A 27,068-nucleotide genomic window follows, 5' to 3' on the forward strand; every position below is an offset into this window, starting at 1 on the left:
TAAAGCTCTCGAGGTGGAGAGAGCTGAGTAATATAAGCAGTGAGAATAGCATTGTGATATTTTCATTTTTGTTCAGAAATTAATTTTCCCACTTGATTTAATTGGGATTTAAGTTTTTTTCCCCTCTAATATTTGGAGATATTTTGAAGCCTGTTATTTGTGCTCAGTACTTTATGTTAAATAATGTTAATGCTCCCAGAACTTATGAGCTTAGGAAGGTATCCAAAGTAATACGTTGTGAAAAATAAAATTCTTTAAGAATAATGCTCGAACTGACTGCATCAAAATCTGCATATTTTAAAATTCTTCACTTATAATTACCTTTTAAATTTAAAATACAGTCAGCTTCCATTGTTGATGTACATTTCTCTAAGAACGTTTAAAATAATGTTCCTGCCCTTGTTTCTAGTATTGAATTTATCCCAACTGGAATATTTCATGTGACTGGCTGATGTGTATTTATCCCAACTTCTGACACTGTTCATTGCATCGTCCATCTTCACCAAAGAGAAGCAAGCCATTGCTGGAAATATCAGCTGTACGGCGTCTTCGGCAAACTCTAAATTCAAAACCATGAACCTAATAAATCAGAGACTGAAATCCTATTTGATGCCAAGTTGAGCTTCTAACCCCTATTTCTCTTCCATCACAAAGGCTACTGATGTTCATATTTATGGTATCATCCACTTTGGATGCTATTTCACCTCAACTCTTGCTCAAACCTTCACCTTTGTTACCCTAGTGACCTCACCGTTTCAGCATAATAGCTGGATATACATCTTCGATCATTTATGTCCCACACGCCTTTATTCAAACCTTTCTGGCTTTTCCTCATAGGACCAAAACTACTTGAAATATTTTTCTTCATTTTAAATGGGTCATGTAAACCTGGCTTGGTTCGGCGCTATTTTTGAAGGAGGAAAGGGTGTACTTTTTTTTTTTTTAGAGAGATACAGCGCGGAAACAGGCCCTTCGGCCCACCGAGTCCGCGCCGCCCAGCGATCCCCGCATATTAACACTATCCTACACACACTAGGAACAATTTTTACATTTACCCAGTCAAGCAACCTACATACCTGTATGTCTTTGGAGTGTGGGAGGAAACCGAAGATCTCGGAGAAAACCCACGCAGGTCACGGGGAGAACGTACCAACTCCATACAGACAGCACCCATAGTCAGGATCGAACCTGAGTCTCCGGCGCTGCATTTGCTGTAAGGCAGCAACTCTACCGCTGCGCCACCTTGTGGGATATCCTGGAGACCAATGTTCATATCTTAAGAGCAAAGAGATATTTTAATAGAAGTAGTTCATATTTTGGGTATATAGATTTGATGCAATGATCAGTTTGCATGGTTTTAGTATAGTTTTTCAAAGATGGGCAGACTAACTGCAGATAAAAGTGCAGAGCCCAGGTTGAACCCTGAGCTTTTTTCAGATAAAAACATTACTTTACAATTGTTCATCAAACAAACCAGGTCTGAGATCCAATCTTGATTCTTTAAAATAACTTTGCTCAAAACCCATGGCCTCCGTATGGGAAAATGGCAGATTTTTGGAAATACCAAGTATTGTATGTCATCAGCTAGACATTGCTTGTTGTTGATATCAAGTGTACTTTCAACTCCACAGCTTGCATCTGATGGCCGATCCAAAACAGACACAAGAAGCAGTAAAGTAGAAAAGCTACGCATTTACAAAGAGAAAAATAATTGACCTTTTGTCCCAATTACTTTTCGTGAGCACTAGAGAAATTTAGAGATAAAGCAGGTCCTGTCATGCTGAGAAAAGGAAGATCTGACATTGGGTGGAATGTAGAGGAGATTAAGTGCAAAAAAGAATATTAATGACTAAAATGTGAATTTTGAAGAGACGATTGTGGCAGCAGTAAAGTTGCAGTCTTGCAGCACCAGAGACCCGGGTTACAACCTGACTGCGAGTGCTGTCTGTATGAAGTTTGCACGTTCTCCCTGACCATGAGTGTTTTCTCTGTGTTCCAGTTTCCTCCCACATACCAAAGACATGCAGGTTTAAACGGCTTCTGTAAATTATTCCTAGTGTGTAGGTAGAACTAGTGTGCTGGTAATCCTTGGTCGGCGTGGACTCGGTGGGTGGAAGGGCCTGTTATCGCACAGAAGCTGTTAACTAAAGACATGAAAATTGGGGTGTTAGAGGATGGCAATCAAGATAGATCAGTTAGAAAGTTGGTAGGATGGAGTTTAATCCTGATGGGTGAGGTGATTAGTTTCATGACATCAAGTAGGGGAAGGATATTTATAGAAAACTAGACCAAGTTGGGCCCAAACTTCTCCTGCATTGGTGCACCACTCTCTCCTCCCAAGGGTCCAAGTACGCGGTTCCCTTACAAGAGCCACACAAATGCATAGGGTAGTGTAGAAGGCTTGTGGTGTACACTCCTCCATAGATCAGGGCATTGAATATAAGAGTTGGGATGTTACTTTGCAACTTTACAAATCACTACTAAGGTCGCATTTGAAGTATTGTGCGTATTTGGTATTGATATTGTCAAGTGTATCATTGTAAAACCATGTGTGTAATCCAGTCAAATCTTGCTATTCATGAGTACACTCAAGCCATAAACAAGTACAACGGGTAGTGCGAATGGAAAAATACCATAGCGCAGAAAATAGTATTACAGCGTTATAGCGTTACTGTTACAGAGAAACTGCAGATAAAAAGTATAACGTCCGCAGTGAGATGCATTGGAAGATCAACACTGCGGCAAAGCTTGTGTCAGGATCCTTCCGTACTCTTGATAGTATATGCTTTAAGATTTTGTATCTCTGGTCTAATGAAAGAGAGAAGGAGAGAGAATGACCAGGGTGATAAGGTTCCTGGTCATGTTCGCTACTGGCCTGAAGCAGTGTGCAACGTAGATGGAATTGATGTAGTGGCATACTTTGCTCACCGGACTATAGTAAGGATGCGATTGTTCTGGAGAGTGCAGAGAAGTTTCACTAGGATGTTGACTGTATTGGAGGACTTCAGTTATTAGGAGAGATTGGATGGGGCTGGGTTTGTTTTCCTTGGAGCCATGGAGGCTGAGGGGTGACCTGATAGAGATGTATAAAATTATAAGATACACAAATAAATGGACAAAATTGTTTTTGCATGGTTCGGTTATCAAAAATGAGCAGACATGTATTTGATATTAATATTGGTTTACACGTGTATTGAGATATAATGAAAAACTTTACTTGTATCCTATTCAGTCAAATGCTGATAACACACACTTCCTTAACACACATTGTATATGATGTAATTGATAATAGACCACAGAACAGTGCAGCACACGAACAGCACCTGCGGGTGGGCGGGCCTACAATGTCTGTGCCAAGACCACCACTTATCGACCTGCACATAAACCATATCCCTCCATTCCCAGCATATCCATTTACCTATCAGACATGCCACTAATGTATTTTAAACCGCCACCCCCAGCAGGCATTGGCTGCCCTTGTGTAAAACAAAGCTTGCACAGCAGGTCTCCTTTAAACTTTGGCCCTTTCACCTTAAAACTAAGCCCTCTAGTAGTTGATTATTCCATCCTGGGAAAAAGTATCTGACTTTCTACCCTCAATGATTCAACGATACTTTATTGTCACATGTACGAAGGTACAGTGAAATGCTTCATTTTGCAGACAACCCGGTAAAATCATGTAGCAGACTTCACAAGCAGTACACGAGTGTCACCACGTTTTGATGCTGCAAAGTTTCAAAAGTTCACCGAACAGTCCTAGCTACTGCCCGGTGCTGCTGCTCCACCCCACCCCCCCCCCATTACTCTTGGTGGCCCACCTATATTTGCCCCTCGTAGTTTTTTAATATTCTGTCCAGTCTTCCCATTGCTTCCAGGGAAAACCAAGTCTGTCCAACATCTCTCTGTAGCTGACACTCCCTATACCAGGCATAAGTTTGGTAAACTACCTCTGCACCCATTCCAAAGTCTCCACATCCACCCTGTAACGAGGTAACAGGATCTGTAAACAATACTCCAAATGTGGCCTAACAAAAGTTCTAGAAACTTGCCTCATGACTTCCTGACTGTTGTACTCAATGGCCTGACCTATGAAAACAAGCAAACCACGTGCTGCCTACTTAGTTGCCACTTTCAGGGAGTTATGGACTTGGACCCCAAGTTCCCTCTGTACCTCCGTGCTGTTATAAATCACTAAAAATCCAGTGCATCTTAATCTTCTGGTTCAGCCTACCATGGGAGGAACCTTATGAGATGCCTTACTAAAATCCATGTAGACAACAACCATCGCCCTACTCTCATTGAACACCTTCGTTACCTCCTCAAAAAACTTGTTCAAGTTAGTAAGACACGACCTGCCATGTACAAAGCCATGCTGATCGACCTATTATTTTCCAAATGGGATTAGATAATGTCTTGAAGAATTCTCTCCATTAGTTTCCCCACCACAGATGTGCGGATCACCAGCCTATAATTCCCTGGATTCTCTATACTTCTAAAATAAGGAACAATATTAGCTACACTCCAGTGCTCCGGGACCTCACCTGTGGCTAGAAAAGGCACAGAGATCTTTGTCAAGGCTCCCATATTCTCCTCTCTTTTGCCTCAATAACTTGGGATAAATCCCATCAGGTGCAAGGGATTTATCCACCTTAATGCTCTTAAAGTTAGAGGAATCCTCTGAAGTTAGAGGAATCATTATTCATACCACGATAGAGGCAGGTCCAATTACAAAATTAGTTTGAAAATAGGATCAGAGAATAGTAGTTTGTCAGGTTGTTCTTCCAGATTGAGATCTGTGACCAGGGATTGGTGCTTGGTTCACTGTTTGTCATCTTCATTAACAATTTGGATGAGAGTGTAGTTAACATGGTAGGTACGTTTACAGTAACACTAATGTTGGTGGTGTAGTACAGTGAAGGTGATTACCTGAGATTACAATAGGATCTAGATCAACTGGGAAAGTTGGCCTCAGAATGGTAGGTGGATTCTAACTCTATGTGCGGTGTTACATTGATAAGTTAAACCAGGGCAGTAAATGGCAGGGCCCTGAAGAATCTTGTAGAACAGAGAGATCCCAGAGACCAGGTACATAGTTACCTAAACGTGGTGAGACAGGTAGACAGAGTTACGAAGAAGATGCACAGCATGCTTACTTTCTCAAGGATGTTGTTAGGACTGGATGGTTTAAGAAGCTGAAAATGTTGGCGTGTAGGAGACTGAGGGGGGTGACCTTATGGAGCTATATAAAACCACGAGGGGTAATAAGGTGAACAGCGGGACAGCCAGCATCTCTGGAGAGAAGGAATGGGTGACGTTTAAGATCGAGACCCTTCTTCAGACTGAGAGTCAGGGGAGAGGGAAACGAGATATGGAAAGGTACAAAGAACATGTAATACAATACAATACAATATATCTTTATTGTCATTGTACAGGGGTACAACGAGATTGGGAATGCGCCACCCATACGATGCAATAATTTAGTTAATTTGAACAACAACAACCCAAAACAAATTGTAACAGTTTTAAGACAGAAAAAAGTGCAAGTAGATCTGTGCCGGATCACTGTGCGATGTGACCATCCGGCTCAGCAGGACCGGTTCGTAGCAGCTATGGCACTGGGGATGAAGCTGTTCCTGAGTCTGGAGGTGCGGGCGTAGAAGGCCTTGTATCGTCTGCCCGATGGAAGGAGTTCGAACAGACTGTTGCAGGGGTGTGAAGAGTCTTTGTGGATGCTGGTGGCTTTTCTGAGGCATTGTGTGTTGTAGATGCCCTCCAAGTCTGGTAGCTGTCTTCCGATGGTCCTCTGAGCTCTATGGACTATCCGCTGAAGAGCTTTCCTTTCTGCCTCCGTGCAGCTGAGGTACCACACGGATGCCATGCGTTAGGATGCTCTCTATGGTGCAGCGGTAGAATGTCGTCAGCAGCTGTTGTGGTAGACCAGACTTTTTCAGTGTTCTTAGGTAGAACAGTCGTTGCTGTGCCTTCTTGACCAGCGCAGCAGTGTTATTGGACCATGTTAGGTCCTCCGAAATGTGAGTGCCCAGAAACTTGAAGCTAGACACTCTCTCCACACTGTCCCCGTTGATAGAGATCGGGGCATATTCCCCGTTATGTGACCTACGGAAGTTGATGATCAGCTCCTTGGTCTTGGTGGTATTTAGGGACAGGTTGTTATCAGAGCACCAGTCCGCCAGGTTCTGCACCTCCGCTCTGTATTTTGTTTCATCACCGTTGGTGATAAGCCCGATCAAAGAATAGATCAAAGCAGACAATGATCTAGGAAATGTACAATGATTCATTGTTGGTTGAGGGGAAGGTGACAATGAGGCATAAAAACAGTAAAATTAATCCGGAAGACAGTGAAACTAGTAGGGGAAATAGGGTGGGGGAGGGACGGAGAGAGAGAGGAAGCAAGAGTTACTTGAAGTTAGAGGAATCAATATTCATACCACTATAGAGGCAGGTCCAATTACAATATTCAAAAGGTGTTTGGACAGGTACATGGATAGAAAAGGTCTAGTGGGCCAAATGCAGGCAAATGGGACTGACTTGGTTTGACAACTTGGTAGGCATGGACCAGTTAGTTGGGCTGGTAATTCTGTTTCTGCTTTACACATAGTTCAATCGTTTTTCAATTGTGGCAACATTCTTGCATTTCTCGTAATCCACGCGATTGTTTGGGAAGGAGATCAGACTTTATTCCAAATGTAGGCTCACCCATGGTTCAATGTCATTGTACAAGGAATCTGCTCTTATGATGAGGACATGGCAGGCTTCTGTGTGCTAAATGAACCAGCTTCAAAGTCGTCTTGTTGAGTCTCATTATCTGTACTCGTTTTCACCGAGCACACAGCTCACATTTCTTTCGTTCGTTTGTTCTATATCTCTCTACATCAATGTCTATATCTCTTGTTTCCCTTTCCCCTGACTCAGTCTGAAAAAGAGTTTCAACCAAAAACGTCACCTATTCCTTTTTTCCAGAGATGCTGTCTGACCCGCTGAGTTACTGCAGCTTTTGTGTCTATCAAAGGAAAGATGTTGTCAGGCTAAAAAGGGTGCAGAGAAGATCGACGAAGATGCTGCTCGGATCGGGGGCCTGAGCTATAGGGAGAGGTTGGGCGTGCTAGGATTTTATTTTGAGTGCAGGATGAGGGAAGATCTTAAAGAGGTGTACTTAAATGAGAGAAATACAAATGTACAAATTCTTTTAAGCAGAATTGGGGAATTGAGAACCAGAGGACATAGGTTTAAGATGAGGGGGGAAAGAATTAATAGGAACCCAAAAGATAAATGTTTATACAGTGGATATATGGAACGAGCTACCAGAGGAGGTTGGCAAGGCAGGTACTGTCATAACAATTAAGAGACATTTTGGCAAGTACATGGATAGGATAGGCTTAGAGGATTATAGGCCACGTGCGGGCAGTTGGGACTAATGTAAATCGGGCATGTTGGCTGGCGTGGACAAGTTAGGCTGAAGAGCCTGTTTATATGCTGTATGACACTGACTCTATAATCGAAAACCACCATTTGCCTTTCAATTGCTTGCTATACGTGGATTTTTTCAGTGTTTAGTTTTTTAAAAAGTTTTGAGATACAGCATGGAGACAGGCCCTTCAGCCCAACGTTCATGTCAACCATCGATCACCCGTACGATGGCTCCATTTTGTCTTACTTTCATATCCTACACCCAATTTACAGAAGCCAAATAACCTACAAACCTTTTAAATATGGGAGGAAACCCACGTGGTCACAGGGAAAATGTGCAACCTCTGCACAGACAGCACCCGTAATCAGGATTGAACCCGGGTCTCTGGACCTCTCTGGGTTGCTTCCCACTGTGCCACCTTTGTGATTCACGTACATGAGCACCCAGAGCCCTCAGAAATCCAGCACCGTTGTATGTAATCATCATTTTAAGCAATTTTTTGCTGTTATTTTTCTCCTAGAATGGGTGTGCTCATTGGTGCACATTTCTATTATCTTTGACTATTTTAACCCGTCTATTTACCTGCAAGGCTTTTCTGCAACCTCCCCACTGTGCATTTTGCCAGGTCGCTTTGCCACAACAAAATCTCGCTATATCTCACGATCCTTTGATTCAATGGGTGGCATGGTGATGCAGCGGTAGAGTTGCTGCCTCACAGCGCCAGAAACCTGGGTTCGATCCTGACTTTGGGTGCTGTCTGTACGGAGTTTGTACGTTCTCCCCGTGACCTGCGTGGATTTTCTCCAGGGTCTTCAGTTTACTCCCACCCTCCAAAGACATACAGGTTTGTAGGTTAGTTGGCATGGTATAAATGTAAATTGTCCCAAGTGTGTAGGATAGTGTTAATGTGCAGGGATCGCTGGTCAGTGCGGACTTGGTGGGCCGAAAGGCCTGTTTCTGCGCGGTATCTCTAAACTAAACTAAATCATGGATACAATAGTGGGACCCAGCGTGGATCTGTGCCAGCTTCGTTGACCACAGTCAACGGTACAATTTTCGTGTAAGCAAATTATCAATCTACAATTGTATAATTCTCCCAGTGCCATGTTCTCTACTTGCGTGTAATAAATTTAATTTATCTTTCATAAATTCATGTTCTCAGATGGTGTGAATTTCTTAACATTCACGCCACTTAGGGTAGTGAAGGCCAGATTATTCAATTTCTTCAAAGTGGAGGTGAAAGATGGAGGAATCAAGAGTCATGGGGATTTGACCCAGTGGGGCACTGGAGGCCAGCCGTTTTGAATGGCAGGACTTTTCTGAATCCTATTTATTCCAAGTACACCAATATCACTGGTGTTGACTTTTCAGAATCCTATTCCAAGTACACCAATATCACTTAATAATTTCCTCAAATATTTCCTTCTGACACCAATCTGAAAGGTTTGATGAAGAGTCGTGGACTTAAATGTCATAAGGAAAAGGAATAGGATTAGGCCATTCGGCCCATCAAGTTTACTCTGCCATTCAAGCATGGCTGATCTATCTCTCCCTCCTGAACCCCATTCTTCTGCCTTCTCCCCATAACCTCTGACACCCGTACTAATCAAGAAGATTGAAAAATTCATTTTGTTTCTCCTTCCACGAGGGTGCCTGATATGCTGAATTTTTCCTGCACTTTACGTTTGTATTACTGATGTCGGGCTGACTGATATCCTTACTATGAGCCACGTGGTCGATGTTAGTATCATCTGCAAACTTCATCAAGCCCTCTAAATTAATCTAAATGAATATTATCATTGGAAAAACACAGAACCAAAAACTGAACTTTGTGGAACGCTACCGGTAACTGCTTTCCAGTCACATCAACAACCTTTATCCTCTGCTTCCGACCACTTGGCCAATTTGGGATTTAATTTACCATTCCCCCTTATAAAAAATCTTCTGGAAAATCCACATTAAAAAAATTGGAAGGGCGTTGGCAGATGGAACGTAATCCCAACAAATAGGTGGTGATAAATTTTGGGAAGTCAAATAGGGGTAGGATATTTACAGTAAATAATAGATCACCCCAAAGTCTAAATCCATAGTTTCCTGAAATGTGGGCAGGTTCATAGGTTAATGTCGTGGAGCTACACTACACAGAAACAGACCCTTCAACCCAACTTATTCATGCTAACAAAGTCACCTCACAAAGCTAGTCCCAAACGCATTATTCTCCAACAATTTCCACAACAGTGAACGTGATACCACCAATCACATCTTCTCTGCTGCCCTGCCTTTCTGTCTTCTGTGGAGACCGCTTCCTTCACAATTCCTTGGTTCGCTCATCCCTTCCCACACAAACCACCCCTCATCACAAATACTTTCGCCTGTGACCGCAGGAGATGTAACACGTCATACCTCCTTCCTCACATCCATCCATGGAATCCAGCAATCCTTCCAGGCGAGACAGGTTCATGTGCATCTCATCTACTGCATTATGTGTTCCCTATACGGCCTCCTTTACATCAACGAGACCAATCGTAGACCTGGCAACTATTTTGCAGAACACGAGTGTGGTCTGCCAAGGCCTTCTGGATTGCCGGTTGCTAACCGTTTTAACTACCCATCCCATTCCTACACTGACCTTTCTGTCCTCTTTCATTGGCAAAGTGAGGTCACACTCAAGTTGGAGGAACAACACCTCATATTCTGCTTGGGTAGCTAGTGATGTCCATCACAGAATATTGTGGGGAAACAAGAGAAGAGATGACTGAGGGAGAATATGGCATCTTTGTCAGCTATGGGTGATGTACGGAAAGATAGGACGGAGCACAGCACAGGAGATACAAGTTCTAAATTTAGGCAAGGCCAACTTTGATGCTATTAGACAGCAACTTGTAAAAAGATATTTGTGGTCAAAAGGACGTCTGTAAAATGGAGTACTTTTTAAAATGTGATAATGTGAGTTCAATCAATGCATGTTCCTGTTAGAGTGAAGGGCAAGGCAGTCAGGAGTAAGAAGCCCTGGATTAGGAGACAAATTGAGGGAATGGTCAGGAAATGAACCGGAGAAAGAATGGTGGTCATCTATGTGTGGAGGGACAGGATTCAGAATCTCTGTGAATATTTCTCTTCAGTTTTACCATGAAGAAAGACATGAAGCCTACAAAACTTTGGACAGATAATGGAGATGTTTTGAGGACAGTCTGTATTACGGTCGAGGAGGAGCTGGATGTCCTAAGACATAGGATGGTAGATAAATCTCCCAGGCCCGATCAGATTTATCCAAGGATGCTGTGGGAAGCTGGAGAAGAAAATTCAGGATCCTGACTGAGATGTATGAATCATCATTGGATATGGGTGAAGTGCTGGAAGACTGAAGGGTGGCTAATATCCTTCTATTTCAAAAAGGACGCGAGAAAATCTGGAGAATTATTGATGTAAGCCTAACATCTGCAGTAGGAAAGTTATCAAAGAAGATTGTGAAGGATGAAATGTACCTGCTTTTGGATAGACTGGTTGATTCGCAATAGTCAGCATGGGTTTGTGCGTGGGAGATCGTGGCTCTTGAATCTGAGTTTTTTTGAAGAAGCATCCAATAAGGATGAGGGCAGGATCGTAGAAAAGTTTCTGCAAGGCCTTTTTAAGTTTCCGTGTGACAAAATGCTCTGAAAGATTAGATCAAGTAGGATCCAGGGGGAGTTAACTGCCTGGATATAGAGAGCAGAAACAAGGAACTGCAGATGCTGGTTTACAAATAAAGGACACAAGGTGCTAAGGTAACCCAGCAGGTCAGACAGCATCTCTGGAGAACATTTCAGGTCGGAACCCTTTTTCAGAGATGTTCTCCAGAGATACATAGATACATAAACAATAGGTGCAGGACTAGGCCATTTATCCCTTCGAGCCCGCACCAACATTCAATGTGATCATGGCTGATCATCCACAATAAGTCTTTTAGATCATTCTGCCCCCACTGTCCTCTTGTAAGAAGGATCCCTTCACCACAGCTTGTAATTATATCCTTTTCAAAATATTAATTTATTTTTATTGAATCCACTTTCACCACAAATTTAGAAAATGAATCTCTATGTATTTTTAAGCTTTTTGCTTTATGGTTACGAGATCCAGTTTAAATAAAGTTCATACTTAAGAGGAGTTTTAAGTAAAATAAAAAAACATACTTAAGAGGAGTTTTAAGTAAAATAACGTGTTGATCCAGTTTGGTTGTGCAGCATCACTAATGTATGTTCCATGATGCATGTTTCCCACAGCTGTACAGCAAGGAATTGGGATTGAAGCATGTTTTAGCATGTGTGACACATGCTCCCTACATACAGAATGGCTTCTTTAACATTGATTTTTGTCCATTGCAGCTTCTGTTTCAAGCGCCATGATCCCCAGCAGTATGCGGAATATTCACGATAGTAAAGTGGCAAGTCAGTTATCGGGCTCTTCGTCCAACCACCATTCAGATAATTCCAGACATGGATCAAATGAGGACTACATTCATATGGTTCATCGGCTTGGATCAGAGGTGGGAAATTGATTCAGAAAATGTTTGTTCATTCAAGCAATCTGCTCGCATTCTGTTTAATTTGAACTACTGTGTTTTAAATAAGTATTTGTAGGTAAAATTGCCTGAATTTGAGATGAACAGCACAGAGTGAGAATCAGTGACATGTTCCAGAGTGCAATTGATGCTTAGAAAATATAGTCTTTAGATAATAAATTTGTTACAGAATGATTTAGATGACACCGAAGTCTCGGCTCTGAATCCAATGACATCAAGTTTTTCGGATGAAATACTGTTTTAAGTTGCAGGTTAAGATATTGTCCCTGGGATTTCCTATGTGCATGCATTGCCTGATCCAACACTAATAAGCGCCAAGTGGGTGGACATCTTTAACCATATTCTTGTATGGGCAGCTAGACTTGTTCTTATTTATTCAACTATCATGTAAATTGTTTTCAACCAATGGGAGGAAATCTGAGTGTATTTTATTTTAAAGTTGAATCAGACTTCTTTTGTGCCTTTATAGTGAGGTCAATTGAGTTGCTCATTTGCTATTCTCCCTCATTCATAGCAGGGAAATCTGGATTCTGTTCTAATTTTGGACTAGTTATGTAGTAGATGGTTTAGTACCATATAACTGGCATTTAGGTCAGTTAGGCTAGAAAGGTTATTGCTGTTCTGCACATTGGATCGTTCTGGCTGGCTTTATAATTTGTCAGGTCTTCCTAAGGAATAATATTACTGGGGAATTCCTTCAATTATGAATGAAATATGGAATAGACAATAGACAATAGACAATAGGTGCAGGAGTAGGCCATTCAGCCCTTCGAGCCAGCACCGCCATTCAATGCGATCATGGCTGATCACTCTCAATCAGTACCCCGTTCCTGCCTTCTCCCCATACCCCCTCACTCCGCTATCCTTAAGAGCTCTATCCAGCTCTCTCTTGAAAGCATCCAACGAACTGGCCTCCACTGCCTTCTGAGGCAGAGAATTCCACACCTTCACCACTCTCTGACTGAAAAAGTTCTTCCTCATCTCCGTTCTAAATGGCCTACCCCTTATTCTTAAACTGTGGCCCCTTGTTCTGGACTCCCCCAACATTGGGAACATGTTTCCTGCCGCTAATGTGTCCAATCCCCTAATTATCTTATATGTTTCAATAAGATCCCCCCTCATCCTTCTAAATTCCAGTGTATACAAGCCCAATCGCTCCAGCCTTTCAACATACGACAGTCCCGCCATTCCGGGAATTAAACTAGTGAACCTACGCTGCACGCCCTCCATAGCAAGAATATCCTTCTTCAAATTTGGAGACCAAAACTGCACACAGTACTCCAGGTGCGGTCTCACCAGGGCCCGGTACAACTGTAGAAGGACCTCTTTGCTCCTATACTCAACTCCTCTTGTTATGAAGGCCAACATTCCATTGGCTTTCTTCACTGCCTGCTGTACCTGCATGCTTCCTTTCATTGACTGATGCACTAGGACACCCAGATCTCGTTGAACTCCCCCTCCTCCTAACTTGACACCATTCAGATAATAATCTGCCTTTCTATTCTTACTTCCAAAGTGAATAACCTCACACTTATCTACATTAAACTGCATCTGCCATGTATCCGCCCACTCACACAACCTGTCCAAGTCACCCTGCAGCCTTATTGCATCTTCCTCACAATTCACACTACCCCCCAACTTAGTATCATCTGCAAATTTGCTAATGGTACTTTTAATCCCTTCGTCTAAGTCATTAATGTATATTGTAAATAGCTGGGGTCCCAGCACCGAACCTTGCGGTACCCCACTAGTCACTGCCTGCCATTCCGAAAGGGCCCCATTTATCCCCACTCTTTGCTTTCTGTCTGTCAACCAATTTTCTATCCATGTCAGTACCCTACCCCCAATACCATGTGCCCTAATTTTGCCCACTAATCTATGTGGGACCTTGTCGAAGGCTTTCTGAAAGTCGAGGTACACCACATCCACTGACTCTCCCCTGTCAATTTTCCTAGTTACATCCTCAAAAAATTCCAGTAGATTTGTTAAGCATGATTTCCCCTTCGTAAATCCATGCTGACTCGGAATGATCCCGTTACTGCTATCCAAATGCTCAGCAATTACGTCTTTTATAATTGACTCCAGCATCTTCCCCACCACTTAGAACACAGAACATAGAACATAGATAAGTATAGTACAGATACATGTGCTTTGGCTCGCAATGCTGTACTAATAAATAAGAGTCCTAGATAAACAAATCTCCATTGCCTGCGTTGTCTGAGGTGAGAAGAAACTTTTTCACCTAGAGAGTTGTGAATTTGTGGAATTCTCTGCCACAGAAGGCAGTTGGAGGCCAATTCACTGGATGAATTTAAACAAGAGTTAGATAGAGCTCTATGGGGCTAGCGGAATCAAGGGATATGGGGAGAAAGCAGGCACAGGTTACTGATTGTGGATGATCAGCCATGATCACAATGAATGGTGGTGCTGGCTCGAAGGGCCAAATGGCCAACTCCTGCACCTATTTTCTATGTTTCTATCCATATCCCTCCATTCCCTTCATATTCATTTACCTATTGTATCTGCCTTCACCACCACCCCTGGCAGTGGGTTTCAGGAACCCATCGCCCTCTGTGTAAGATAAACGTTCCGCACTTAGAGTCATACTGGCATTTTGGGGGAGATCCCGCATCAAAACTATTCCCATTTACCTGTGTTTGACTCGTATCTCTCTCAACCTTTCCTGTCCATATACCTGTCCAAATGACTTTTAGAGGCTGTGTTCAAGTTCAAAACACTTTATTTTGTCCCCGTGAGGCAATTTTCAAAGGCACGTAGAGTAGTACAAAAACTATTGAGAGGGGGGGGGGTTAGCAGACTGAGCAGTGGGACAGGGGTGGTTGGGAGTTGAGGAGCTGAACAGCCTTGGGGACAAAGGTTGCCCTTCTCCTCTGTGTCCTACAGCCTGGGCAGCGTAGCCGGCGTCCTGAGGGGAGCCACTCAAACGCAGAGATCAGGACGTGTGAAGGACAGTAAAATCCTGCCAGCTGACCGTAGCATCTGCTGGTCGCATAGGGTGGAGAGGGCTCTGACAGGGAGTCCAATAATTTTGGGACAGACTTTGACTCTGCAGGTGGTTTCTGTTCTGATGGAATGGAACCAGCAGGTGAAGGAGAACGTGATGACCCTCTCAATGAAGGAGTACTAAAATGTTATGAGGATGTCCTTGCTGACCCCAGTATCAGGAGATACTGCCGCTGCTGGCATTTCCTGAGGATACCCTCTGTGTTGGAGGCAAATTTCAGCAGGTTGTCGAAGACTGTGCCCAAGTACTTGTATTCCTCAACAATCTCCACAGGCTTCCCGTGGATAATGGTGATGACTGCCACACCCAGTTCCCTCTGCTTGTTGGAGAAGGTCACTACCATTTCCTTGGTCTTGTTTGCATTTAGTTCAAGACAGGAGTTGTCGCACCACTCCACAAGCTCATGAAGAGCTGAGCTGTGGTGCTGTGAGGGGCCTGAGAGGGGGCTGTGTCATCAGCATACTTCACCAAATGACAATTTGGCTGGGTGGACCTGCAGTCATCAATGTACAGAATGAAGAGCAGGGGTGAGAGGACACAGTCCTGCGGGGAGCCAGTTGATGTGTGTAGGAGGTTGGAGAAGGTGTTATTGACCAGCACTCTCTGTGACCTGTTGGTGAGAAAGTCCATTATCCACAGGATTAGTCGGTCATCTAGGTGGAAATGGATGGTGAGTTTCTCTGCAAGAATAGTACCTGCCTCCACTATCTCCTCTGGCAACTGGTTCCATTTACCCATATCCATGGGTGGGTACAGAATGAGCTACAGAACAAAAGAGCAAGTATAGAAATCAAAATAATGGAATTGCAAAGCATGGAAATGTCTTAGCGGCTCACCCCATCCATGCCAACTGTGATGCTTATCTATTCATTGTGTTTGCCTGCATTTGACCTGCAGCCCTCTACTTTTTCTCTGCGTAGCTTTCCAAATGCCCGTTAAACTATGTGATTATATCTGCCTCCACCATCTCTTCTGGCTGCTTGTTCTGGATATTCACCATTCTTTGTAGAATTGTGCCTCGGAACACAACCTTTCCCCTTTCACCTTAATACTGTGCCCTCTAGTATTAGACTCTCATGAAAGATTCTGACTGATCCTTTCTAAACCCATCATAATTTAATAAACCTTTATCAGGTTGCCCCTCAGCCACCTACAGTTTTGTTTAGAGATACAGCGCGGAAACAAGCCCTTCGGCCCACCGAGTCCGTGCCAACCAGCGATCCCCGCACATTAACACTATCCTACACACACTAGGAACAATTTTCACATATCAAGCCCATTAACCTACATAACTGTACGTTTTTGGAGTGTCTAAGAGACACTACATATTGGAGACACTTTGGTCTAGTGAAAATAAAGCCAGCTTTTTCAATCATTCTTCATAACTACACTGCTCCGCCAGAAAACAACCTGGTGCATCTCTTCTGCATTTTCCCTATTGCTTCCTTGGAGTGTGATCAGAACTGTGTTGATTAATTAGTTCAGCTTTGTACAGCTGAAACATGACATTCCTACTCTTACCTAGAGTAGGCGACTTTTACCATACACCATTGGAGCAGAATTAGGCAATTCGGCCCATCAAGTGCTCCGCCATTCGATCATGGTTGATCTACTTGATCTCCCTCAGCCACATTCTCCTGCCTTCTCTCCATAACCTTTGACGCCCTTACTAATCAAGAACCGATCAATCTCTGCTTTAAAATTAACCAATGACACAAGTCTATAGAAATAAATTCTACAGATTCACCACCCTCTGGCGCTAAAAAAAATTCTCCTCATGTCCATTCTAAAGGTAACAGACACAAAATGCTGGAGTAACTCAGCGGGACAGGCAACATCTCTGGAAAGAAGTTTTGGGTCGAGACCCTTCTTCAGACAGATCTCGACACAATGCCACCCATTCCTTCTCTCCAGAGATACTGCCTGTCCCGCTGAGTTACTCCAGCACTTTGTGTCTATCTTCTGTTCAAACCAACATCTGCAGTTCCTTCCTACGCCATTCTAAAGGTACATCCTTTCACTTTCAGCCTGTGCCCTCTGGTCCTAGATTCTCCCACTGTTGGAAACATCTTCTCCACATCCACTCTAAGCCTTTCATTATTTTGTTTACCCAGAGTGGGGGAATTTCACCCAGCGTAGGGAAATCATGAACCAGAGAACATAGGTTGAAGGTGAAAGGAGAAATAGAACCTGAGGGGCAGTTTTCTTTTGCAGAGGGTGATGAGTATATTGAACCAGTCAAGTGTTTTATTAAGTCACTGGAGGAGATAGTTGAGGCAGGTCCTATAACAACATTTAAAAGACATTTGGACAGGTATGATCTGGCCGAGGGAATTGATGGCTTTGTGGTCAAGTTTGCGGATGGTATGAAGATAGGTGGAAAAGCAAGTAGTGTAGAGGAACCGTGGCGGATGCAGAAGGACTTGGACAGGTTGGGCTAGTGGGCAAAGAAGTGGTAAATGGAATGCAGCGTAGCAAAGTGTATGAACTTTGGTGGAAGGAATAAAGGCATAGACTCTTTTCTAAAGGGGTGAGGATTCAGAAATCGGAGAATCAAAGGGACGTGGGAGTACTGGTGCAGAATTCCCAAAAATGTTAATTTTCAGGTTGAGTCAGTGGCAAGGAAGGTAAATGCAATGTTAGCATTCATTTCGAGAGGCCGAGAATATAAAAGCAATTATGTGAGGCTGAGGCTTGATCTGGTGCTGGTCAGGCCACATTTACAATATTGTGACCAGTTTTGGGCCCCATATCCGGGGAAGGATGTGCTGGTTTTGGAGAGGGTCCAGAGGAGGTTTACGAGAATGATCCTGGGGATGATAGGGTTAATGTATGAAGAGCTTTTGAAGGCTCTGAGCATGTTCTTGCTATAGTTTATAAGATTGGGGGGGGGTCTCATTGAACCCCACCGGATAATGAATGCCCTAGAGAGAGTGGACATGGAAAGGATTTTTCCAGTAATGGGAGAGTCTAGAACCAGATGGAACAGCCTCAAAATAGCAGGACGTATCTTCAAAATGGAGATGAGGTGGAATTTCTTTAGCTAGAGAGTGGCAAATCTGTGGAATACATTGGCACAAATGGCTGTGGAGATCAAGACTTTGGGTATTTTAGGGCAGAGATTGATAGGTTCTTGTTTATTAATGTTGTCAAAGGTTATGGGGAGATGGCAGGAGAATGGAGTTGAGAGGGAGAAATAGATCAGTCACATTTGAATGGTGGAGTAGATTTGATAGGCTGAATGGCCTAATTCTTCCATGTCTTATGGTCAGATACACAGGCATGTGAATTTTCCGTGGATTTCAGCATTTTTAAAATCCATTTCCCGCGCTTTTTGCATGATTTCCGCGTTTTTCACTTTGCCAAAATCGCGTTTACCAACGGAGAAATCGGATCGAAAAAAAGAAAAACATAAAAGAAGATAAACGATGCATGGCAGCGTTTCGCAGCCGGGGTTCCCCAGAACACTAGGGTTCCGCTAGAGGTCGTTATGGGTTCCGCAAGAAATAACCGCTAATCATTGAAATCCGGACAAAATTACGAGAGCCCACTTGAAAACCCCCATGCCCTGGAAGTCTCCCCCAAAATGTGGCACCTCGGCTGGGCAAGGCAGCCAATCTTGACCTCATCAGGACTTTCACGGCCGATCGTTGGGTTGAATTTGCAACCTGTGGCCGGGGCTGTGGAACTCCAGCCCAGCTGAAGCCAGCACATCTATCCCCATAGCCAGCTGGATAAACCAACACAGCTCTGGAACCAAGAGTGCCAGAAAATCAGTGGTGGAACTGCAATGAGTAAATATTAAATTTAAGTGCAAGATTATATAACTAAATTAATTAAAATAATAAAAATGTTATTAGTATACAGTGACATATTCACATTATTTTGTAATGTCCGTTTTTACATTGAAATGCACTAAAAGAAGCTTGAAACTGGTAATTTTGTGTGTATATTTTCCAAAATTTTGACCCCCGTTGTGCGCCTTGCGCAAGCGCTCGGCTCTTTTCCTTTTTTTTTTTTACCTCACTCACATGCTTGGGTCCATGGTTAGAAAAGGTTAAGAGAGATGTGCACCAAACGCAGGCAGGTGGGAATAGCACAGAAGGAGCATCTTCGTTTGCATGGACAAGTTTCCAAGCTGTATGACTTTAACTTTGACTCTTCTCCTCAATGTCTCGGTCCATGAAGACAAGCATGCCTTTTCGCTGCCATATCCATCTGTGCCGGCACTTTTAGATAGCAATGACAAAGGTTATAGGTGATTTTTTATTTCAGGATAATTTTCCTGCGCTTTCCCCAATTTCCTTATTGAGCTCTCTCAATTTCCTTAATAACCAAATATTTATCAATCCGTGCCTTCAATATATTCAGCAAATGAGCCTCCATCTGTAACCTTTGTCATTCAAAAGGAAAAGAGGCTCAATGCCAGAGTGCTCGTAGAGTGCTAGGTGGATGGAGGATCTGGCTGACAGAAGTGAAAAAAGGGCCTTACACCACCTGTTCCTTCTCAGGCATATCTGTTGTTCTTCACCAGTCTCTTGTATCTGACACCACCTCCACGTGACACTCACGACTCACACTCTCAATCCCATCATTTTGCTTTATCCCTGAAGATAATTTCACTGCAATTTTATCAATGATCAAAAGTCATCAACCTACAATATCAACTTCTCTCTCCACAGTTTTGCCTTGCAAATTATTTCCAGTATTTTCTGTCTTTTCATTTCATGTTTCATGCATCCACAGTAAATTGCTTCTTGCATTTGAACACAAGATTGTGTGTTAACAGAGAACTTAGAGTTGGAGTTGCACTGTCTGATGCATGTCGGGCTTCATCTGGCTACTTCAAGAAGGTCTGAGGCCTCCGCTCCTACTGAGTGCCAGCCAGTATTTAACCCCAGCAGTTTCATAGATATGTATTTTCTTGGTATTGCGGGATGCAACACCTTGCTGTGTGTTTTCATAATATGCAGTGACGACATACACATCAGCCAAACATTATGACCACTGACAGGCGAAGTGAATAACATTGAGTATCTTGTTACAATGGCACCTGTCAAGGGGTGGGATATATTAGGCAGCAAGTGAACAGTCAGTTCTTGAAGTTGATGTGTTGGATGCAGGAGAAATGGGCAGGAGTAAAGACCTGAGCGACTTTGACAAGGCCCAACTTGTTATGGCCAGACAACTGGGTCAGAGCATCTCTGAAACAGCAAGGCTTGTGGGGTGCTCCCGGTCAGCAGTGGTGAGTACCTACCGACTGGTCCGAGGAGTGACATACCACAAACCGGCGACAGGCAGGGTGTTGGGCGCCCAAGGCTCATCGATGCGCGAGGGCAACGAAGGCTATCCCATCTGGTCCGAACCGACAGAAGGTCGACTGTGGCACAAGTCACAGAAAATTTTAATGGTGGTCACGGTCATTTTATAGAGAAGCGCAGGATATAAGTTTCCGCATCATTTTCTCCCCCCCACCCCCCCAAATTTTCAGCATCTGTAGATTTTGTTTTTATTCACGTTAAACCACCAGCTTCATGTTCTTCAAGTTGTTGCTTTCAATTTGCTTAGCTGCAGAACTCTTTTTCAGGCTAATATTTTAATTTTTTTGTAGGATGGCGATTCTTCATTGAGAAATGCGTCCTTCCCTTTAAGATCCCCACAGGCGGTGTGTTCTCCTGCAAGCAGTGATGGGACCCCAAAAGGTACATTTTTAAACGATGCATGCATTGACTAACATGGATACTGTATAGAATAACAGATGTGACTAATTGTGAAGCAGCAATGCAGTTGTGAAATGAGCTGATATAAATCTTGAGAATAATTCTTTACTGATATGGTCTTTTTGTTACTAATTTTTGATAGTATTGAATAATATTATTATAAAATTAATGTTTTTAATGTGTGTAATGGGTGCTTTGAAAATTCCAGCTTTCCCCCATTAGTTCAAGTGTGTTAAATCAAGAGCTAAATTGGCATGTTTGTACTGGGGGAGAAGTTGCTTGTTACTTGACACGCAATAGTGGATTCTAAAACCATAGAACTGCTGTTGAAATGAATGCCTGTTGAGTGGTGCATCAACAGTGTAGTACAGAGGATACTTGGTCTTGAAAATAGCCCTCTGACTTTGCTGTCTTTCTGTTACTCCATTACTGTAAGCTGATCATTGAGGATAAAGTTCTAATATTTGCGATTAAGTTCTATTTCTGTATGATGACCTATCTGGATTTGTGGCTTAGATTTGAGGTTGAAAAATAAGTTTGTGGTGAAAATTTTCTATTTTGAGTGAGTGCATGTGTTAGAGAGCTTGGACTGGAGATTGTAGATCATATTGATTATACTTGACTAAAATAAAACACAAGATGAGGTCGTTTGAGACAGATAGTATAGCAAAATTTCAAAGACTCTTGGACAGGTACATGGATAGGAAATGTTTAGAGGGATATGGGCAAATGTGGACAAATGAGACTAATTTAAATGGGGCATCATGGTGGATGTGGGTGAGTTGGGCTGAAGGGTCTATTTCCGTGCTGTATGACAAAAATACTCAGCTTGTCAGGAAGCATCTGTGGAATGAATAATGGAATGGTTTGGCTTGGTGATCTTTCCACAGAAGGGCAGGCCAACCTGAGATATTGATCTGTTTCCGTACAGCAGCTGCCTGACTGTGTACGTCCACTTATTATTCTGATTTATTTCATTCAAGTCAAGTCAAGTCAAGTCAAATTTATTTGTCACATACACATACTCGATGTGCAGTGAAATGAAAGTGGCAATGCCTGCGGGTTGTGCACAAAAAGAATTACAGTTACAGCATATAAATAAAGTTAATAAGTTACTAAACATAGCACAAAAAGTGTCGACAAAAATTTAGTCTCTGGGGTTATCAAAGTTGACAGTCCTGATGGCCTGTGGGAAGAAGCTCCGTCTCATCCTCTCCGTTTTCACAGCGTGACAGCGGAGGCGTTTGCCTGACCGTAGCATCTGGAACAGTCCGTTACTGGGGTGGCAGGGGTCCCTCATGATCTTGCTTGCTCTGGATCTGCACCTCCTGATGTATAGGTCCTGCAGGGGGACAGCTTCAGCAATATCTAGCTTTGATGCATGCACCTTCTGTTGAGTGTGATGAGACCATCATTCCGGCCCCACATGCATTACATGGTTTTAGGACGTTTCAAGTCACAAAAACAGCTTGCATGTTATGTCACATAAACAGCTTGCATGTTATTGCAACATGATGACGATCAGCATAGATGCTTGTAGGTTAAACCTGTATCTGCTCAGCTGACTGGAAGAATGTAAATTTTGAAATTTAATTCAAGTATTAGTTGCACTCCTCACATCAAAGAAGTCTGATACTGAAGCCTATCTTTGCACCGTAGATTTTGAAATGTTCTGAGATTCCTGGAATCAAGAGCCGAGCTCTTGATTCAGTCCATGGGCTGGCAATGTCACTTCGACTGCTTACCAGAATTGGATTGCTGAACTTAAATTGGCTCGGCGATTCAGTGCGACTTATCTTATGGGGCGGGGTGTGTTATAAGGAGTGTGTTGAGCCGTTTTATCTTCCCAGGAGGGAAGAGGCAAGGCATGTAATGTGCAGTCTGACAGATAATGAAGCCCATTTACAAAACCTTTGGCTTCCAATGTAAGAAGCTGGTGCTTCGTTTGTATACCTTTCTTTTGGTTGTGGTAACGGTACATTCTCTGGTGAAAGATTGTGGTTGCTTAATTCCAGTTTGTTGCAGATGTTTAATGACTGGCTTGAGTACTTGGTCATTGTTTCCCTTTTCACTGTGCATCAGCCAGGAATGTATGGCAACACCTTCAGCTGAAATCAAAATAGCAATGATTCCCATCAGAGCCGCAATGTGTCCTTTCTCTGAAGGGTAATTCGACCACCTTGGTCCAAGAACAAGTCAACTTCCCTTTGAGGCCAAGAATCTTAAATCTGTTGGAAGTTTTTGAAAACATGCAAGTGCATTGTTTTCAAAGTTGTCTATATCTACTGTCTTGATCCAGAAAAGTAATTGACTTTCAGCGGAATGCTCTGAATAATTTGTCCAAAATGGACTCAAGCAGCCTATGCAGGTTCATCGCCAGCTGTTCTTGACTCATTTTTGGGTCATGGAATGCCATCCCCTCAGATTCTCAGACACTTGGATGAGCAGAACTCCTTGGCATGCAGGAAATAAGAATTTGGACTTTGCAGATGAACAAGTGAATCACTTTGGAACATGCTTTACTGGCTCACCTGAAGGAATTTCTCATCTTGCTTTCTTCAAAACTGAACTTGCCTAAGTATTTGGAACCTGAGACAGTTAATAGATTCAACATAATCTTTGTGGACTGAAGGAGGATTAGTTATCCCTAGGGTTGCATCTTCTCTGAACAAAGTTGTAGCCAAATCATCAGATTGCCATAAGTTTTTCTAGTAAAACATGCTTCCATTAACTTGGCAGTTGCTTCCAATGCCAGTTCCATATCACACCAGTTGCTTGATATTCTTGTGGAGTGCACTGATGTGTGTTTGGCTTGCAGTTAGATAATGGGGTGAAAATCTAGGAGAAAGGGAAGTGAAAGAAGAACAGCACTCGAGTGAAACTAAAATATCTACTTTAGAAATTTGGTATGTAGCACAATGTATTGAATATCTGGTGTGATCCTTGTTTGGAAGCTTGTCTTTATTCAAAGCTTGTTATCAATCCAGTTTTGGAATTGCAGTTTTGCTGCAACTGCATATTCTTCAAGGATGCCACGAATTACATCTATTCACTCTTGATCTGGACAACCATCTTTACTTGATGAGTCTCTTTGTCTCGAACTGGTTTCAGTTATGCTGCTGCTTTACATGATTAGTCTGGACAGTACACCACCACATGGTGAACCTCTCCAGTATTCTTGGTAGTCTGTTGAGCAGGATATTGCAACACGATGACCTCAGTCAGCCTCCGTCAGAAAGGTCGCCATTGTTTCCCCAAAGTTCACCATCTAGAAGTTCATTTTGTGTGATTATTGTAGGAAGAGAGGGTTATCTTCACACTGTCCTGGGTCAGCTGGTCAGGCACAACACTCACTTGTTTGAACGAGAGGTTATTTTGATAAATAACCTTTTTGTTTTTCATGGTTATTGTCCTTGCCAGTCTCTGGCACACCATGACTTTGGTGTTTAACAGGGCAGGGTGAATATTAGTAATTAATCCTCCTCAGATTGTTAGCTGAGCTATGGAAATATAACGGGGTACATAATTAACATTAGAATATTTATCACGGGGAGGGTGGGGGGTTTGAAGAATTACACTTGTAAAGCTATTTCGCACAAGTTAAAATGCTGTTTAGAAGTTTTGTAGCCTGCAGTCCATGCGCTAGATTTGAACTCTACCTTTTTTGTGCTGACAGCATCCAGGCCACCTCTGATCTTGCAGTCGCCGCCTCCTTACACCTCACCCAGAGATGCCCCACCTGATATTCTGCTGGACTCCCCAGACAGGATGGGAAGCAAGAAGAAAAATAAAAAGGCTAAGCTCACCAAGGAGGATAAAGAACAGGCAGATAAGACTGCTATGTATGATATTGTCAGCTCTCCATCTAAAGACTGTACAAAGCTCACTCTGAGGCTGACTCGTGTTCGAGATCAGCAGGATGATATGCTCCTAAACATGGACAGCAGTACAGAGAATGAGGCAGAAATGAACAGTATGCAACTCCCAGAACAGACTGCAAAGCAGCCTGGGACTCCTAATGATATACTTGGCTCAGTGAACGTTTCTGGGCAATGTGTGCCTCAACAGGAACAGGCCTTTCTTCAAGCACAGCAGGTCCCTGTCTTACAACAGAACATTGCAGTTGGAACAGTGAAAACTACACAGTCACAGATACAGCCATTGCAGCAACCATCACAACAACAGACTATGACACCATACGATGAGGTAGAATTGGATGCTTTAGCAGAGATTGAACGGATAGAGCGAGAGTCTGCAATGGAGAGAGAGAGATTTTCCAAGGAGGTACAGGATAAAGGTGAGATTTTAATGTGTTCAAGAGAATCGTGGTTTAAAAGGGAAAATGAGATATAAAGTTACTCTTTCCTTCAGCCTTCCATTTTTTCCCCTTTCCACCTCAAAGGAAAGTTCAACTCACCAGTGATGGCAGAGCCTGGCAAGGAGTTTGTTGCTAATGCTGTTGTACCTTGCACCTAAGAAGTCCTGTTTATTTTTTGTGAATGACTGCTGCTGTGGGTGAGTTTTGGAACAGTTTTGAAGGTCAGACTCCAGTTCAGTCTTTTCACATTGGTCTGACAATGTTATCACAATTCAGAAATGTAGAACTTGGATGAAACACCCGCGCTGTATGTTTACTGAATCATTAGTGTGGACTCCCATTATTGTAGGTTAGTCAGCAGCTTTTTCAAAAATAATGAAACTAATCCTGAGCAGCAAGAAGAATCCCTCTTTTATGGTCATCTGTTCAGTGCAGACCCACACACTTGTATGCCTTAGATGTTTTAAATAATACATCAAGATGTTGCCCACCTAGTTACCAAACACATATCTGTTACTGTATTATGATGCCACATGTTACTGTAATATGATTTAAACTTGGCTGCTTTGACCTGCTCCTCCAGTCTAACATGCAAAACAACAACAGGTGTAACAATCGGTTTTTCAGCATAAATCTGCCATTTTCTAAAGCTCAGTGTCATACATAAGACTTCAGGTTGACAGACTTCAGGTTGAGCACGAAAAGTACTGGATTTGTGCGTTGTTCTGCTACGTACGCATTCTCCGGAGTGAATGCTAATTTCTGATATTTCTACTTCCACCACTAGTGCTGAAAAGTTACTGAAAACTTTGGTTCCTGAATATGTGCTAATTCAACTGAATGGGTGCTAATTCTCCACAAGCAGACATTCTCGCAGAGTGTTATTCGTACCTTTATTCTTGGGTTTCGTGCGAAATTTGCATTGTACTCGCGCGCTTATGATTACAGGAATCTACCCGTAGTCATCTGCTCAGTGTGAAGTTAAGTAGTTATCAATGTTATGACCTGCAGACGTTCGAGGCTTTGAACTTCTGTTCTGCAAAGCAATGAACTAATTCCTGTTGGAATGTGAATTTTGTATGACTGTTTTTATATGTACAAGATTAATGATTTCTGAGTAGTGATTTAGTTAGTCCTGACTAAGCTTGTTTCTGATCTGTGCTGTTGCAGTTTCCCTATTGAAGAGAGTCTACCTGCCTGCTGCTGGTTCATGCAATGAACATAGGTCTAACTTTCCCAATCGTGAACCTGAAAGTATTTCTCATACTGCTGCTGACATCTGGACTAGCTAGCAATCTTCTTGTGCAAAGCCCCTTGGGCAACAGTGACCATAATATGGTGAAATTCTCCATTAAGATGGAGAGTGACACGGTTAATTCAGAGACTAGAGTCCTAAACTTAAAGAAAGGAGACTTTGATGGTATGAGACGGGGATTGGTGAGGATAGACTGGCAATTTAAAAGGGTTGACGGTGGAGATGCAATTTCCAAAAATTGTTCATCCTTGTCTGGCGAAAAAATAAAAGGGGAAAGGCGGCTCAACCGTGACGAACAAGTGAAATTAAGGATAGTGTTAAACCCAAGGAAGAGGCATATAAATTGGCCAGAGGAGGACTGGGAGAAATTTAGAATTCAACAGAGGAGGACAAAGGGGTTAATGAAGAGGGGGGAAAAGAGCATGAAAGAAAGCTTGCGTGGAATATAAAAACTGACTTAAATCTTCTTGAGATATGTAAAAAGGAAAAAATTAGTGAAGACAAATGTAGGTCCCTTATAGTCAGAGACAGGTGAATTTATAATGGGGAAACAAGGAAATGGCAGACCAGTTAAATTAGTACTTTGGTTCTGTCTTCACTAAGGAAGACACAAACAATCTCCCAGAAATACTCGGGGACCGAGGATCTAGCGGGAGGGAGGAACTGAACAGAATCCACATTAGTCAGGAAATGGTGTTAGGTAAACTGTTGGGACTGAAGGCAAATAAATCCCCAGGGCCTGATGGTCTGCATCCCAGAGTAC

At 42.8% G+C, this 27,068-nt stretch overlaps 1 protein-coding gene across 12 annotated transcripts in view; it reads left to right on the top strand.

Moving 5' to 3' along the window:
• The window catches only part of LOC144611663 (nipped-B-like protein), a 323,382-nt gene that overhangs the window by 124,585 nt on the left and 171,729 nt on the right, over window positions 1-27,068 (top strand). For 11 of the 12 annotated variants that reach the window (XM_078430871.1, XM_078430886.1, XM_078430895.1 and 8 more), the window contains 3 exons: window positions 11,791-11,951; window positions 20,624-20,714; window positions 24,409-25,029. In XM_078430871.1, coding sequence (XP_078286997.1) covers window positions 11,791-11,951; window positions 20,624-20,714; window positions 24,409-25,029 — 873 coding nt within the window. The remainder of the gene's footprint in view (window positions 1-11,790; window positions 11,952-20,623; window positions 20,715-24,408; window positions 25,030-27,068) is intronic. The other variant, XM_078430937.1, reaches the window with a different exon arrangement.

The sequence above is a fragment of the Rhinoraja longicauda genome, chromosome 3, assembly GCF_053455715.1.
Source record: "Rhinoraja longicauda isolate Sanriku21f chromosome 3, sRhiLon1.1, whole genome shotgun sequence".
Classification (NCBI taxonomy): domain Eukaryota; kingdom Metazoa; phylum Chordata; class Chondrichthyes; order Rajiformes; family Arhynchobatidae; genus Rhinoraja; species Rhinoraja longicauda.